The sequence below is a fragment of the Schistocerca nitens genome, chromosome 5, assembly GCF_023898315.1.
Source record: "Schistocerca nitens isolate TAMUIC-IGC-003100 chromosome 5, iqSchNite1.1, whole genome shotgun sequence".
Lineage (NCBI taxonomy): Eukaryota > Metazoa > Arthropoda > Insecta > Orthoptera > Acrididae > Schistocerca > Schistocerca nitens.
The window spans coordinates 501466825-501485516 of NC_064618.1; the positions used below are offsets into that span (position 1 = coordinate 501466825).

The following is an 18692-nucleotide window of genomic DNA, read 5'->3' on the forward strand; positions in this document are numbered from 1 at the left end:
GCTGTAAAAAAAAACTGATGGTGTAAAGTGACTCATTGTTTATCATTTGGTAATCTGTAGGCTGTAGAAGCATATTTGTTGATTGCAAAATGGTTCACAGAACTATTTTTAAGGGTGCCTCTTTAATATTGGGTATTGATGTCTCATGTAATGCATTTATATTGATTGTTGGAAAAGAGCAGTTACAGTAAGATACAATAGTAGTACTACTGTTACGTTGTTAGTAGTATTCCTCAGGAAATGTTTCTTAACCCCTTCACTGCTGCAGACGTGTATACCTCTCCTGCTCCCCAATGCCCCACCTGCTGTAGTGCTGTAGGCGTGTATACGCGTGCTGCTTGGGTTTTTCTACAGTGCTCTTGACCTCTGTATGTGTACTGACCTGCTGATCTCTCACTGCCGCAGACGGTTTACTTCCATATGTCGGTGAATAAAAACGTTTCAAGTATTTGTCATACAATGTATGTGTCTCTTTGCTGGATATCATTTGCAAAAATCCTTATTTCGATATCTTGAACTGTGTATGAAATATGACAGTGGTTGTGACCACATAATTCCCGATTCACAGGGATGGAAATGGGTACATTTCACGAGACCACCCGTTGGATATAAAAATCAATAACTTGAGAACAAAAGGAGATATCATTCTGCTCCTAATTCAAAATAAAATTTCGGTATCTTATCTACATTTCATACACTGCAATGTGTAAGCTAAAATCAACCATACACAAAGTTTATGCACTATGTTTTTACCTCTGCAAACTCTTTAAAATTTCATGCAATGTTTTACTTCATTTGATGCAGTGAGGTAACTGTGACATATAATGAAAAGAAATTCAGTCCTTTCTTGAGCTAAGGTACCAGACTGTAAGATGTGGAGAAAAAAATGTTTCAAAATTTTATTGATAGAGGATCAGCAACCTTTTTAATATTTCACGACACAGTTATTAACAAATCTTTCAGAGTTCTAGTACATATGTTTGGCGATTGATTTCGAATCAGCTGGTCCATTCTCAAGCCTGACTTATTGAGGCTGCACTGGAGGTCCCTGATCTTAATAACAAACTTCAAAATGGCAATACATGCTGTAAAAGTGATCTCAGATGACTGTCACAATCAGCATATGCCTACTTAACAAACCAGAATCAAACTATGCTAAATAAGCACTTGTTGAAGCCTCAGTAGGTGAGGCTTGAGAGTGAATCAGTTGATCAGAAACTAGTTGCTAAACATATGTACTGCATCTGTGACAGATTTGTTAATAAACACTTCATGAATTTTTTTGAAATTAAGTAATAAGTATTTCATAGCAGCCTGCAGATCTTCATGGACACAATGGGGCACACTGCGCATGACCATCTGTAGGATGTAAAAACAGTAACTCAAGAACGATATGAGGTATCATTCTACTTCAAATTTTAAATAGAACTTTGATATCTTATCTATTGGGCTGGTGCTTAAGTTCGTAACAGTTTTCTGTAAGTTTAATAAACACAACAGACACACATAACAGATACTTTAGTCAGATATTCTCCTTCACTGTTGACAGTAGTCTGCCAGCACTGGAGTAACTCTCCAATTCCGAGACTGTAGAAATTACATGGTTTTGATGCAAAGAACATGTTGAGCCATGATCAGCAAGCATTTTCATCAGAAAGGAAGTTCCTTGAAGGTTGTTCGATACAGATTAGAAAAGGTGAAATCTGAAGGTCAAAGATCAGGTAAATAATGTGGGTATGGAATGTCTTCCTAACCAAACTACTGGATAGTGTTTTTCGTCAGTTAAGTCAGAATACGGGTGGGTGCTATCGTGTAGTAGCATCACTTCCTACAGATTTTCTGACGTTGTTCTTGGTTTGTCTCTGCAAGATGTCTCACATGTTGATGTTAAGGGTCAGCAGAAATGGTTACACCTCTGGGAAGCAACTCGTAGTACACCACACCGTTGCTGTTCCACCAGATCCACAACATTATCTTTTGTGGATGCATGCAGGTCTGTGTATGGGGAGTTCTTGCTCTATTTGGGCTCAACTGTTCCTTTCTTTTCCTTATGTTAGCACAAAGACACCATTTCTCATGGCCAGCAATGACACAGGATAGGAACGGTTGGTGGTGTTCTCGAGCCAGTTGGTGATGAGCAAGCAGAGACACACACATATGAACTCCTGGCTGATTTTTGTGATTTTGGCTTAGAGCATGCATTACCTGTACACTTGATTTTTTTTTTTTTTTTTAGCCTTCCCCATTGCATACATATGTCACATGATGGCGGAATGATCACAGCTCATCACATTTCCCAGTTCTTGAGTACACTGATGTGGATCATTGTGGATTAATGTGTTTAAACGATCTTCGTCAAACCTCGAAAGTCTTTCTGAATGTGAAGAGTCACTAACGTCAAAATGATCCTCCTTAAAAATGAGAATATTTTCTTGGCATGCTTTGTGCAGTGGCATTATTCCCATACACAGTGCAAATGTTTTTAGTTTCCTCCACTGATGTCACATGTCAGTTGAACTCAAACAGAAGAAAATGTCAGAAATGTTCCAATGACAATATGTAAACTCAAATAACAACAGTGAAATATAAATGAAAAATGACAATCAATAAATAAACCCATAGCAACTGGAATACAGACATGCAAAACAAAAACACTACAACTTGTGCACCAACCAAATACATTTCATATACCACAATTTGTGAACTAAAATCAGCCCTAATGAAAGTTTATGCAGTGTGTTTGCCTCTGCAAACTCTTTAAAATACTATGAACTGTATTACCTTATTCAATGTACCACAGTTACTATGATCAATAACGAAAAGAAAATCAGCCCTTTATCAAGCAAAGATATCAGACTGTAAGATGTCCAAAAATCAAATAGAGTGATAAATATTTCATAGCGGCCGGAATGCTGTCTCCAAGCACAAGTTAGAACATTTGGTGAGCAGTACTGCCACAACAATACCACAGTCAGCATGGAATGTCTATAGCAGTGATAGTGGTAATATTCACCGATTTGGAGATAAGAAAGATCTCCTTAACCAAGTATTCCATATCACGAAAGAAAATACAATTCAGACACTTGTTTGTGTACCATTGCCCAGGCCCATGATTCTCAGGGGATCATGATTACTCAGAGTTCAAGGGATGACATCTTGGATCATAGCATTGAACACTCGGAGGAAGAATGAATCTAACCCTGCAGAACTTATCTTGCCATATATTAGTTTTAGGAGCTTAATACGCACATTGGAATGGTCAGATGGACTTCTGTGAATGGTAATACATTAAGCAATGGTCTAAAAATAAATGGGGTGTCGCAGGTGGGATGGTCAGTACTCAGTGATATGACAGGAACAGTCATATAAGCAAAAAAATCTAGTAGAAAATGCATTCCGCAAGAGCTATGAACACTTGCTCATCTTTGCTACTGAATAGGTGCGGATAATTCTTAAGGTGTGCATTTTGAAGCCCATTTTTACTGGACTTTTTCCTTGTTTTGACCCATACCACTACCTCTCAAAAATATGGAAAGCAAATAGTTTCCAATGCAACAGATTTCTTTTGCTATATCAAAGATGAAATAGTACTCATAACTCTTAAGATACATTTTGTAGATTATTTTTGCTCTGAATGATCATTCCTGTCATATCCCTGAAAATTGAACATTCCTCCTGGGACACCATGTATATTTAACTTAGAGCTTTTTTTAACTGGAAAGATTGCCCTGTACTCTTTTGCTGGAGAAGTATTAGATTGCTACTCTCTGTATAGAGGAGATGTTGAGTTGCAGACAGGCACAACAAAAAGACTGCTTCATGTATAAGCTTTTGGCCAAAATGCCTTCTCCTAATGTAGAAAATACACAGACATTCATGCAAGCACAACTTGCACACACATAACCACTGTCTGTGGCCACCAAAGTTGGCCTTAGTGGCCAGAGGCAGTTGTCACATGTGTGCGAGTTGTGCTTGCAAGAATGTGTGTGTGCTTTCTGTGTCTGAAGAAGCCCTTTTGGTTGCACAATCACATGTGTAGCTGTCTTTTTGTTGTGCCTGTCTGCAACTGAACATCACCTCTATATAGTGAGTAGCAATCTGTCCTTTTCATTATAGTTTGAAAATTAAAACTCTGTTATTGAGATATTATATGCCTAAAAAAAGTTACCATTATATGTATTTTAAATGTACACTATTTTCAGATTGCCTACATTTTGATAATAGAAAGAGAAGTAAAATAAACAAAAGTAAATGGTTTACATTAATTTTTGTTCTAACTTCCTTTTTTGCTACTGTCTAAGCGTCATCTGTGGTATTGCTATTTTTCACCATCACTGTTATCATTGTCTGGGATGATAATTTCACCTAACCAATGAGACACGAGACAAGAGTCGATCTATTTCTACATATAAGCAGCAATAAATTTTATAATCTTGCTTGTCACAAATATTTCTCTCTTCCCAATATGTTGTGCTTTCCCAGTTGAAGGTTAGTGTGGAACCTGATAGCACACCTTTAATTGCTGCAAAATAAATGGTCATTGAAATTTTCGATCTCACTTCTCACAAATATTTAATTTTTTTGTTTGAGTATGTTGTGGTTTCTGAACATGTGCTTATGGTGGAATCTGAGAAAACACCTGTTCTTTTCCAAATACGTTACAGATTTTGCATGTATTATAACATGAGAATGTAACAATATTTCATCGTCTCTTGTTTCCAAACATGTCATCTGTCCATTGATGAAAACAGCAGCTGACAAACCTTCTTTCATTTTCAAGATACCTCACAGTGAGCGTTGACAACATTGCTGCATGAGACACGCAAGTGTGCCTCTGACTCCTATCAAGACTTTTCTGTATTCTACAGAAATGTTTACTATTTTTAAGTAGTTGTTCAATGTGAAAGTCATTTCAGTTCTGACAACAAATGGATTCGTACAAATTGCAATTTAAACACGGTAAATGTTCATAGAAAGGCAAGATTCATAGTATACAGTCTCTCAGTTGGCAGCACGACAAAATTTGCTGCTTGCTCCACATTCCCCTCCCAACATTTGCCCTAGTTCTCAGACAAGATGATGTCATTGTTCCCCTTCCAACCCTTCTGAATCTTTGCCAAAGCTTCATCTGTAAATATAAGACAATCCCTATATTAATCTATCACAAAAGTAAAAATGTTCACCTCACCAACAATAGTGCATATATAAGATTACCCTGCATTTTATGAATGGCAAATTTGGGAAGAAACCTCGCAATCTGGTAAGTAAATCAAATGTTTATACAATAATGTAATCTTTGAATTTCTCTTAAAAGTGTTATTGTTGTAAATCTTGGCATTTCTCTTATACATCAAACCGTATGATTTGAAAATTCTATGCATAGTCACGCAAAAAAGATATAATTGCTTGTAGCTTTCAAACTTATATTCTTGTTCCATCTTTAACATATTACGCACACAAAGACAGTCAGATCATTTCCTTGGCTATGGCAACTTTAACCACTGATGAATGGTCATTAGGATAAGTAGTTTGGGAGGGGGGGCATTGTGGTGGTGAAGATGTGTAGTAGTAGCAGTGACAACGTAAGACATAAGTAGCTTGGGAGGAATAGGTATGTATTGAGAGACCAGGACAGATGTGGCTCTCAATGTCTGTAACAAACCTGTAGATTCATAGTAGTAACAAAAATTAAAGTGTGGAACCAGAATGTGTGAAAGGGTAAAGGATTACAATCATAGAATCAGAGGTCATTGTGTGCAGGAAGGGAATCTGAAAAGGAAGTGTTGTGATCATGTTCAGGTTGCTCGAGCTTGCAGTTGACCACAGTGGGTTAACAGGTTAACAGATACTTAGCTGTTCTGTCAGTCTCACAAATTTTGCACAAGTAGTAGCACAGCCATTAGATGAAGTGGATGCTTTCACCCTTTGACAGGATTTCATTTGCAGGTGATTGGTTTGTTAAATGACAGGTGATGCATCTGAGTAGTTCACAGGAATTACCCATGGAGTTAGAAGCAGAAGTGACACAGTGACATATTGGGTTATTACGTAGATTGGGTAGATAATAGGATACCACTCTTTGGTATGAATACCTCTATTAATCCAAAATTTTGCTACTACTGCAGAGAGCTGATCCCCCCTCCCCATTATCTTGGATTTACTCTCCCTTCTTTGTGTGCACTTCATTTTTCTCCTCTATGCATGTCAATTAACAACCACTCATCAGCAGTTATTGTTATCATAGCCACAGAGGGAAACATATGGCTTCATCTATAGGCTTCTCTTTTTCTTTTTAATTTCCATTCTTGAATTTCTGTTATCAAGAACCTGTTATGATAAACTAGTAAACCAGCCATTTGATCTCTGCTTTTCAGTAATGAGATTACTTTCACATATGTCCTTATGATAGTATGCTGTTTGAGTATAATACTGAGGTATACTTATTTTGACATAGCATAGTTTTCCTATCCTATTCGGCATATGTAGTAAAAGTTTTGTACCGTGCTTGTTCACTGCAATGTATGTTTGAAATTTGAATTGTTTTGATTACAGTGGCAACATGTTGTGTCACTACTGCAAAATTACAAAAATAGTTATCAGTACTGATATATTATTGTCCATGTTCAGCGGTAGTTGAATTTTTTAAATATTTTGTATGATTGTAAGTAATTGGATTTTTTATTTTACAGAAAATAAGAACAAGGGACAAAATAAACACCCTGAAAAATGAATCGGTTTCTAGGGAACCTGTATCTGAGAGAATAGAATATGTTAATCAGGAATATAAAAAGAAAATTGAAGCAGAGAAATCTCGAGAGTCAGAATTAGCTGCATTGCAGTTACAGTTGAACAAAATGCAGAATGATTTGCGTGAGCTTAGTAAACAGTCTGGTAAGATATGCAATGAAATTGATAATGAATAAGTTTTTACGTTTGTTTGTGTTCACTAAATAGTTTACAGTATAAAACCTTCTACACAGATGACTCTACACATACTCAGCTGAAGGAAGTTCAAGAACAGATCTCAAAAGTCAGTGATGCCTGCAACGTCTTTCGTCACAAGTGTGAAGACTATAAAAGCAAGGTGTCATATGTAGACCACGAAATAAGAGGTATGTATGTGAGCATTCAAACAGGAAATCGGAACACAGGAATCATTTCATTTTTAAACGTACAACCACCAAAGAATAATAATGCTATGAACCAACGTTTTGCAAGATCTGAGTGCATTGTTTTCTTTCTCCACGTTATGTTATGATAGCATTATTCTGGTAGATTACTGCAACCTATTTTCTGGAAACAAGTGATAAGTTCTCAAAACATTATATGTTGAACCTATATAGGCTGTCATTTTTGTTCTTTGTGTATGAACTTCATTCATTGTATTAACTAGCAAATTTGTAGTATGAATGGCTTTAGGTTTGTATTAACTGCAGCACAATACTTTTGACAACAACAACAACAATAATAAGAATAGTAATAGGTAGTTTTTGGTGGCAGGTAGAAATATTGTTTTTGGAACCATTAGCTGATGATAAAAAACTGTGTTTGAAGATGATATTTGCAACTTTCCACTGCTATAGCAAATAGCAGTGGATAAAACTTGTTGATACCAATGTAAATGTGACACCACTGGTTTTTGTTTTCAAATACATTATATGCTCATGAACTGTAATTCTATTTTAAAATCAATGATGGCCTGACATTGGTACATATAATTTGTAAAGGAATTATATTTATGAAATCATGTAACAAAACAATGATAATTGCATTACATTTTTGAGATTGTTCATGATATTTTAAAAAATATACTACAGCTGTCACATCATACCATACCACATTTCTTGTGCTTCATTTTGAGACCACAAATTGCAGGAAGTCCAGATAACTCTCTACCATTCTTGTATTTTACGGACGCACAGTAAATTCTAACCCATACTGTATTCTGATTCTTAATTTTCATATATTTACACATCTAGTGCATTTTCTGCAAGCCAGATGACACATTGTAATTAAACTTGTTGATACACCACAAGTCAGAAATTTAAATTTTTTGTAGTTTTACCAAATGAGGAAAATAAACAGATCAAAGAATAATAGTTAAATAGATATATTCTGGTACATGAAAAAAAAATAAATTAAAAAGCAGCTGCTGATGTAGAATTTCAATATTTAAATATTAACCCTTTGACTGCAAGTAAACGTGCTCGCTGCACTCAGTGGAGAGTGTAGCTTTGTTGTCGCCCTGTATCCCTGCCCACATTGGGAGACCTTCTGGCTGCTACCTGTATACTGGTTTTGCTGCATGGATCGGCTCCCCTGTGCTGAATATTCTTGGAATACTGGAGGTGACAATTTCATCTGCCACTCTGGGTATCGCCACTCCCGATGAAAAATAAGTACAGTTACTGTAACAACAGATTTACATCTTGCCTGGAGTTGATTTACAACTTTCCTGGCGTTTTTAGTAGCATGTTAGAAGCCTATGGCAAAAGCAGAGTATTGCTTTTGATTCGTTTAAGTGAGTTGTCACTCTTTCTTAAACCTGATGTCCTACATACATTCATAACTGTAATAACTTGAGCAAAATATGAATCTATCAGGATCATTGCTTTAATACATGGACGTCATTGAGAACCACAGTAATAACTTTTTCACTCAAAATTTGTTTATTCTGTTATCGAATTGTCAGTGACATAGTTGAGTGGCCATGTGGGCTGCTGCTACTTGTATCTGATTTTAAGAACACTGTTTGGCAAAAAAAATTGATTGTTTCACATCTTACAGTATGGTATTTATGTTCAATAAAGAACTGAATTTCTTTTATTATTTGTGATAGCTACTGTGCTGCATCCAGTTAAATAAAACACTGATCAAAATTTTTAGATTTTTGCAGAGGTAAAAACCCATTGCATATACTTTGTGTATGGTTCATTTTAGGACAGTGATTGCTGTGTAAGAAATTAAGCTAATATTTCAAAATTGCATGTAAAGGTGAGAGCAGAGTGTTTTGTATCAGTATTCTCAAGATATTGGGGTTTTATATCTATGGGAGGGTTGGTGTCTTGTGCCCAATATTCTGGCGATGTGCAGTGTGAATTATGTGGTCATAACTCGTCATATTTCATAAATGGCTCAAGATATTGAAATGAGGTTTATTGCAAATGATAGCATGCAAAGAGGTGTGTATATTGCCTTTTGATTAATACTGAGAACTATCTGTTGAGATACAGACGTAACGTTCTGGAAAGGTATACTTCTTTTAATATAATTGAATATCTCATCAAAAATAAATATTGCAGTATTGCAGACAATGATATTCGTGATATTATGTGTGGGATACTCAGCATTAATTGAAACCTGTTTGTTGTTATGCCATAAGATATAATTGTTAAGTAACTAAATGTTCAGTTATTTTGTATTCCGTGAAATCTTTTGTTTATTTACAACTTATAGAATGCACTTTAGCTACATGAAATGATACTAGATTGCCAACTATTTCCTCCAGCGACACTATTGTAGTGGTCTTTATAGAGAGGTGTTTGATACTCTACCCCAGTTTCTTTTATCCTGTGATACCAAGCACTAAGTGTAACTGATTGTCACCACCTTCATGATTTCTTCCTTTGTACAACCGTAATGGGATACCATTTCTCAGTCAAAAATGAGATGACAACAGCAACACCAATAGGAGCACAGCAGCAAACATGTATGGGCTGAACAGTGGAAAGCTGCTGAGTGCTCAGCTGCTGAGTGCTCAGGGCAGAAATGCAGCTATTTGGCTGCTCTGCCTGACCACTAAGTGCTCTGCGTGTCAGTGCGTCTGAAGCACACAGAGACCTGAGTGGCTAGCCCTGTTAACACATCGGGAGCACAAAGGTGGCAGCAAGAGGGTGCACTTGTGTGTGTTTATAGCACCTGACTGAAGGATCAAAGCTGTGCATAAACTCATTCAGAGCACCAGGGGACTGTAGCAGCAGCACATCAGCACATGTTAACAAGTCTGGAGTAGTCAAAGGGTTAAGGAGTATGCTACTTTTATTATTGCCACTTTTGGAACATTAAGGTGTCCACTGAAGTTACACTGCTTTTTCAGCACAGGATTCAGAATTGCAAAGACTCAGAAATGTAGCAAATCAACGACTCTCACTGCTGCAGCACAGGCATCCTGATGTCTACAGAGGAACTATGTGGCTACGTGAAAATAAACATCGCTTCTCTGGAAATGTTTATGACCCTATTGTCTTAGAGGTACCGGTTTCAATATCTATATATAGTCATACCAAATGCAGTAATCATAGTGTTACTTCGTTTTGACAGAACATTTTTGCAGTTTTTTCTACTGAGTACCATTTGTTACATTGTTACAATACTACTACTAATACTACAATGTTATCACCATCATTGCTGCTTTTATGTTCTGTTCTTTTGCTTTTCTTTTATATGCTTACTGCACAAGCTATCATATGGTAACTATTGAAAGGCTCCTGCTATTTGTGTGTGTGTGTGTGTGTGTGTGAAAAAGATTGGTAGTATTTTTGTGGTACATGATGGTGGAGGTCTTTGATTGTCTGGCAGCTTCTAAATGACAATTCAGAATTACTACTTTATTTCACCTTAAATAGCTGGCAGTTTGCTTGTTTTGTGAGTTATGGATATAAAAATAATAAAACTGATATAAAAAATCTCAAATAATCAGTTCAAGAAGCTCATCGGGGCAACTGAAAATCTCAGTGACATTAAGGGTGGTTTAATTTTCTTCTCACTCCCACAAATTTTGGGCTAAATTTAGTTGAAATAAAATTTTTCTCTTTGTCACAGCTCTAATGCTATAATTACTCATAACGTTTTCGTACATCATGGAAGCACTCACTCGATTATTTGTGTAGAAAATTCATGAGTATGCCTGTATGAGAAGATATCTACATCTACGTATGTACTGCTCAAGTCACTGTATGTTGTGTGATAGAGGATATCGTCTAACACCAATAATCATCCTTCTTATACTTGCAAATCCCAGAGACAGTGGTTTTGTGTGTGTGTGTGTGTGTGTGTGTGTGTGTGTGTGTGTGTGTGTGTGTGTGTGCGCGTGCGCGAGCGCGAGCGCGCGCATCTGGCCTGCAGTGTTGTGACAGTGATGATGAACCACGTCGCTGTACTTGGTGAATTGTGCTGCTGTTGGCAGGTAAGTAGCTGACATTGATTCTACTAGTTGCTGAATTGTAATTGTTAACAAGATGTAGTAGCCCTCTGTTCCTCAGCCATCGATCTTCCACTCGTGGACTTAATGAAATTCTCGTGCAATGTATTTATTGTTGACTAATTTAATTAGTGTTAATTGACAAACTATTTCTTCTCAGATTTCTTTAGCTGTTGTGTTTGTAATTGTGCACTTTGGCATAATATCCAGCTTTTGACTCACTTGTCAATGAGAACTGTGATAATTTTCAGTAAATCTTCAATTAAAAAATGAGAATCATCTTTAATAATTCTGTTTTCTGTTTATTATTAATTTTATTTATCAATTTAATTAACTTCCAGCAATAATTATTCAGAATGCTTTCATTAGGGCACAGGAATGTAACGTTTGCTGATGTTGATAAGTATTTTGTTCGTGAGCTGTAATTATTTGATATTATTCAGTTCATATTGTTATTTCTTCATGACTGTAGATACTAAAAAGCTTGGTACTAATTCTTCAGATTATTCAATAGGTCCTGGAAGTATAGAAATTATCATAATATGCATTGCATAAATAAATACGGTACGTGTCCAGTCACTGTGACATACAGTCTTGTAGTATTATACAGCTTTCTTTGTGATTAGCAGTACTTACTCTAGGAACATTACAATAATTACTTGAATCTCAGTCTTAACATAAATGCAAAGCTGACAGATTGAAATACAACAACAGAATAATTAGTTTTCTGCACATTCCTTTATGCATCTGTTGTTTGCTGCGAAGTCATCAACATGGGCCCAGCACACATGCTCTTTCCTCTGTGATGTACCCTACTTCTCCTAGCTGGCACTTCAAAGCACAGAACAAGTGCCATGCACAGCAGGTACTGCAGCTCGTGGTAACACTGTAATTGCTGTCTCACGTTGAAGACATATGGTGTACATCCATATCCATTCACATGCAAAAACTGTGATAAAAACCTCCAAACAGCTTTTGATTCCAAACTGATTAACTAATAAATAGTTCCAACTATCGTGAACATCATTCATTGGCTAGGTGGATGTTGGGTAACGCGTCACTGAACTGGGGTGATTTTTTGAATTTTTCAGGGTGTTCTTGTATGCTACTTTACCTCTTTGTTAATCATGTAACCTTCTTTTTTTTCCCCCAGACCAATTTGAAAGATCCAAGCTATGCGAAGTATGTGGAAGCTGTCATTTCAAACAGGGACTTACTAGCCTTTACATTTGAGGACAAAGATGATATGAACAATGCAATGAGGATACTAAGAGATGAAATGAACTTAAGGCTAAATTTTTTACATTCTGGTGAAATGCATCAACCATCTTCATACTATAAATCAACCATACCAATCAAGCACTTGAGGTAAGTGCCTGAATAACTTATACCTTTTTTGTGCCCTTCTGTCTTTTAGAGTTTTCTGAGCATTTGACATCGTTTATTTTCCCACAGAACTGGAAGACATTATAAGGAAACAGGGAAATAGAGGAACTTGTTATGTATAAAGTGAAATTAATGTTTAATTGTTTCAAACTCTAGAAGTTAATAGGCATGAGTAGACAAGAAGGCATACATTTTAAGCGACTGGAAAGTGCAAGAAATACTGGAGACCAACATGTTATGTCAGTGGTGTTACAAGGATAAGATAGGTTTCTTTTGAGATGAGATGCAGGAGAAATAATATGTAGCCCGATGAGATAAAATTCACGTAAATTGAATCAGTCAGCTAACCCAAATTACAAGACGACATTCTATATTATATTTTAAAAAATCAATGGGTGATGTTGGCTATTATTTTTTATTAATGATAAATAATGAAAACAAAACTGGAAGTTACAGAAAATAAACAAAGTGAAATGAAATAAGCTAGAAATAAGGTCTAGGGAAGCAGTTAAGTGCTAATTTGAAGATATTGAAAGTAAAGGAATAATATTAAATGTGCAAAGCGGAAAAAGGCTGTGTGGCCAAGGAGGTTCTAGGACAGAAAGAACAAAGAGAGTGATATATATTAATACAATGATGAAAGCTATAATTGTGTGAATCTTTTTCTTGTTCCTATCACGACTCAGCATCTCCGCTATATGGTGAGTAGCAACTTTCCCTCTCCAATATTGTTAATACAATGACAAGTGGAAAAGGGGAATATCTGTAAAACATGAAGCATGGAGGGTGCATTTCATCCTTCAAGTAGGTACATAACACATCAGTGTGAATGTGTTAATTTACGTTCATTTCTGTGTTCACCTGTAGCTCATCTTGTGTGTAGTGTTAAGCAAGGTAGCACACTGTTTGACACACAGGTCTAGTATCTCTGTCTGACAGACATGGTTTAGGTTTCCTGTGGTTTACCTGAATCACTTCACACAACTACTAGTTCCCTTCAAATTGAGCATAGCTTCTCCCTTACCCAATTCTTTCCCAGTGGAGCTAGTGCTCCATTTCTAAGGATGTCGACATAAGGTATCATTCATTGTGCTCTCAAATGAGAAACCTTCTTCCCAAAAACCTTTCCTGCATCTCCCAAAGAGGTATTTCATTGCCCACCGAGGTCCATCTTTATGCAGGGCTGATTTAAGTGTGCAAGGGAAGGGTTCATAGTGTGGCAGGGGGAGACAAATGATAAAAGGTTTGTATAGTAAAATATTCTTACACCAGCCCTGTGTACTACTTTTCGCTGTGTACTAGAAACTCATTACTACAGGGGCCACATACCTGTGGAAGTACCTGATGCAAGACCTCCCTTATACACCAAATCACCATATCCTGTTCCAGTCCTGTCATGGGCATATTGTACTGTAATGTTTCTACTCACGATAGACAAAAATTGAATCAAAATTTTAGTTCCAAAATATTATTTGATATTTCTGTATTTTAATATTCTGGTTCTTGCAAAATGATAAATTAAGTTTTGGGATGGGAATATATAACTATAATGGGCGACCAAAAAGTTTCCATCTGAGGAATTGCTACTGCATGTATGCAAACCAGGATGACTCTGATGCGGCTATATGAGCACCAGCATTCGTGTCTTTCAACATGCATATGGCAAATATGGGAACATGAACTATGGTGTCGATATTACCAAATGCATCCAGACAGTACCAACATGCTGTTATTCTTCTCTTGGCTGCTGAAGGATGGCCAGAGGTTGAAGAATGTGTATGGCACAGCATGTGGAATGATGTGCCGAGTTCCGTGCTGGTCACGACTCAACACAAGATGCTGGTCAGTCTGGGAGGCTAGCATCATCCATTTCAGGCAACAAGTGGACAATTGATATGACTGGGGCAGACCGGCACATAAGCACTCATGCTAGCAAAGGATCTAGACATCAGCTTCAGCAGAAGGAGTAAGTTCTGCAGGCAGTGGATACCCCAGGTGTTGAATGCCAAATAAAAAGCAAACCGGATGGCTGTTTGCATGAAGCATCTGATGGATTTCAATTGTGAAGGCAACACCCTTGAGTGCATTGTTGCAGGCGATGAAATCTTCTGCCACCACTGGGAACTGGAGTTGAAAGTGTCAGTGATGCAGTAGTGTCACCCATTGTGCCCCCCTCATGCCAAGAAGTTAAAGAGCCAGCCATCTGCTGGAAAGCTGACACTCACCCTGCTCTCTGAGGACTGGGGCCCATGGCTTCTTGATTACATTTAATCTGGTGTCTCCATCGCTGGGGAATGGTACTGCACAATGCTGGAGAAATTAGTGTGCAGTTAAGGTGAAACATCTGAAAAAACAGTGACAACGCATGCTGAAGCTTCATGATAACGCACATCTCCATAACGCAAATGTTGTAATGCAGAAGTTATAACTCAAGTGAAAGACATTCAAGTACCTCCCTATAGTCCTGATCTCTCCCCATGCGATTTCACGTCTTTGGTCCCTTAAAAAAGGCCTTGAAGGGTAGATGATACCTATCAGATGAGAACATGTGGCAGGCAGTTACAAACTTCTTCAAGCAGCCTTCAAGCAGCAGGACATGGTACAAGCAGCAGGACACGGTGTTTTACCAAACAAGTATCTTCAACCTGGTGTGCCAGTGGGATGATTGCCTCAATGCTCATGGTGATTTTGCGTGGTTCTCATCTGTTTGAATTGGAGGTTCTGAAAATTTTGAGACATCACTATAGAAGTCTTGATGAATATTTCAGAAATTTTCTTATTTGGTTGCGAGGATTTTGTTTATTAGAAAAGTTTTAAATCAACTAATTTTAAGGATCTTTGTTTATTCACATAAATCAGATTAAAAAGCGCTACTACTACTACTACTACTACTATCTACTACCACCACCACCACCACCACCACCACCACCACCACCACTACTTCACACTTCTGTTCATATTAATAAATCCACCACTACTGACAATGAACCTCTACTACTGCCATGCAGTTGCAGATGCCATCACTTAAATACCATTACAGCAATGCAAATAATCTTCAGTACTATTAAAATTTAAGTTATACATACATTTTAATGAAAAAACTTAAATACAAGTAGTTTCACATGTTACATTAATGCGAAGAAGAAATGTAAATATGTTTGCAAGTAACAGTTTTGTTAGTTGGAAAGTTTAGCTGTCCTACATTTTAAGTTTAGCTGTCCTAAATTTTGTAAAATAAATTATTACCAAATATGTAGATCTTCATTAGAAATAAGTATGCTTTCTGTGATTACCTTAAATGTTTGACATAAATGTTAAAACTTCGCCATCTGGTACAAAGAAAAGCATTTCAAGTAATACTGAATACTAGGAATGGGGTAACTGTTTACATTTTGATTAGTCTGTTATGGTAAGTTGTTTCTTAAGAGTTGAACAAAACTTACATCGAATTTTAATTCAACTATTGCACATAATGATTATTGAAGATGAAAATTAAGCCATGACCACAAGTACATAACTACATAATAAAATATCATTGTGTTTCATATTGTTTATTAATCAAAAGCATCATTTGCTAGAGTGTGTTAATCCCAGTCTGTGACATTGCACTATGCTGTTATCGGGGTGGGGGATAGCAGTTGTGTCATTTACTGACTTTACTGTAACTTCTTTAAGGCCTTGTACATGGGCGTAAGTACCTACCAGCTGTCCACCTTAATAAATGTCCTTCACCAAACTATGGCCAAGCCTGTCATTGATCACTAGTGGCAACACATACTTGATTCCAGTGGCTGTCTCACCACCTGTGCTGCTTGGATTCTCCAGCAGAATATTAGCTTTACTAAATTTTGTAGATGAGAATTGTCCTTACAACACATTCTCAAATCTGGTGAGGAACCTCCACCCCACATCTGTCCATCCCTTCCCTGCCTCCATGCCTCCCATTTGTAAGCCTTCAAGATCTGTCTTACACTACAACTCCTTCCTCTTTCAAGACTGAGAATTCCTCGTAATTAAAAATAGAATACGTAGTATGTGATGGCAAAAGTTTATTTATGGGATCAAAACTCACAACAAATAAACAAATTTATTTATCATTTATTTGTACTCTAAACCGTTTTCAAATTCAGAGAGACAGTTTTACTTATTTTCTCCCAATTTGCTGATACTCTTGTTCGAAGAGGCTTGTACACATACAGTGATCAGCAAGAAACTCGTCCAGGACAGTATCACCTGGCGAGGAATGACTGCTAGTCAGACACACAAAACATGGTGCTGTGAGCATGCTGAATGGGGTAAGTGTGCAATCTATCTGGGTTTGACCAAGGGCAGATTGTGATTGGCCCGGAGGCTTGGCACGAGCATTTTGGGCTTGTCATGTGTTTGAGGTGTGCTGTGGAGAGTGTCTTCAACATGTGGTGAAACCAAAACGAAACCACATCCAGACATCAGGGGGTTGGGCGGCCACACCTCATTATCGATGTCGGATGCCATAGTCTGGGCAGTCAGGTGAAGCAGGACAGCTGGTGAACTGTGGCAGAACTAACATCTGATCTTAATGCTGGGCAGTCTAAAAGTGTGTGTGAACACACAGTGCACTGAATGTTCCTAACAATAGACCTCCATGGCTGATGACATGTGCATGTGACAGTGTTAACACCATGACATCAGCAACTATGACTGAAATTGGCACGTGAATATCAGTACTGGAGATTCGCGCAGTGGCAGAATGTTGCATGTTTTGATGAATCCTGATACCTTCATCATCATTTTGATGGGATGGAATCTGTTGTCTTCCAGGGAAACACCTCCTTGACACCTGTTCTGTGGGTTGGAGACAAGCTGGCTCCATTATGCTCTGGGGAACATTCACATGGGGATCCTTGCATCCAGTGGAGCTCTTGTAAGGTACCATGATGGCCTAGGAGTAGTTTACAGTGGTTCCAGACTATGTTCACTCCTTTGTGACCATCATGTTTCCTAATGGCAGGGGAATTTTTTAGAAAGAATCAAGGAATTTGTTTTTTTAACAAGCTATTTTTATATGTTGACAAAGAATAAGGTAACTAAAATTGTAAAAGAAAGTAGTGTGTGTGTTCCTGATGCACCATCAAATTACAACCTGTATACATTAACTTGAAGGGTTCACACATTCAGGGTAGCATTAAACATTGAGTTAACTTTGCACAAGTATATTTAACTCTTGACAATACTATCACAAATGAATTTATATAGTAGTAGTCAAAAGCATATGTGGAAGTACGGCACTAAAGTACCAGTGCCTGAGGAATCTCACAGCTTGCACTACAGATTTACCGTGCCCTGAGCTCTTTTGTCAGGGATGAATGCCGCTGCTATGAAAATAAAGATGCTTACAAGACTGGTACACATTATATACACACCAAAAGGATCTGTGTTCATTCACAGTAATTCCTTGAAAATGATATGTACAGAACCTACCATTCATACATACTCGAGAGAAATTTGTACCTTGAAGTGAATAGGGTTTCATTATAGAGGAATGTCATATTTTGTAATGCATTGCTCAAACAAGAATTGCTAAAAGAGTAAAATTGTTAGTTAGAGCTCTGTTCTTTCCTTTTAATGCTCTCTGTAAATCTAAAAGGCCTTTTAATTGAGGCCACCAATAATAAGCAAACTTCTGACAAAGATTATAGTATTTTTGAGGTTTCTAGTCACATTTGCTGGCAGTTGTACCTTGCAGACTGTTTCCATCTCAAAGTACACCAAATTAAAAAGAAAAGTCTAGTGTGTCTTTGGTTACCATGCCTCTATGTTAATGTGACACATTTTTGTTATCCACATGTGAGAAATAGTCCCTGGCTGTGATATGCACATCTGTAACCCTCTTTAAACCATTGCCACAAGGTGAACATACGAGTGGATGATGGTAAGGACTGCGTGTGGTGGTATACCTGGCAAATGGTTTGGCTAGTAGATATACAGACATTGGTACTAATTAAAAACAAAGTCAAATTAATTTAGTGGTAGATCTGAAGATCGTGTATTTAAATTGATGACCTCTAGGAACTCGATTATACACCGCACTCATAGTTTTGGCCCCCCCCCCCCCCCCTCTCGGCCA

At 37.4% G+C, this 18692-nt stretch overlaps 1 protein-coding gene across 1 annotated transcript in view; it reads left to right on the forward strand.

Annotated features, from left to right (window-relative positions):
* The window catches only part of LOC126259877 (structural maintenance of chromosomes protein 5), a 150744-nt gene that overhangs the window by 90894 nt on the left and 41158 nt on the right, over positions 1-18692 (forward strand). Inside the window, exons 8-11 of the mRNA XM_049956938.1 lie at positions 6690-6891; positions 6981-7112; positions 10097-10251; positions 12354-12568. Of these exons, the coding sequence (XP_049812895.1) occupies positions 6690-6891; positions 6981-7112; positions 10097-10251; positions 12354-12568 (704 nt within the window). The remainder of the gene's footprint in view (positions 1-6689; positions 6892-6980; positions 7113-10096; positions 10252-12353; positions 12569-18692) is intronic.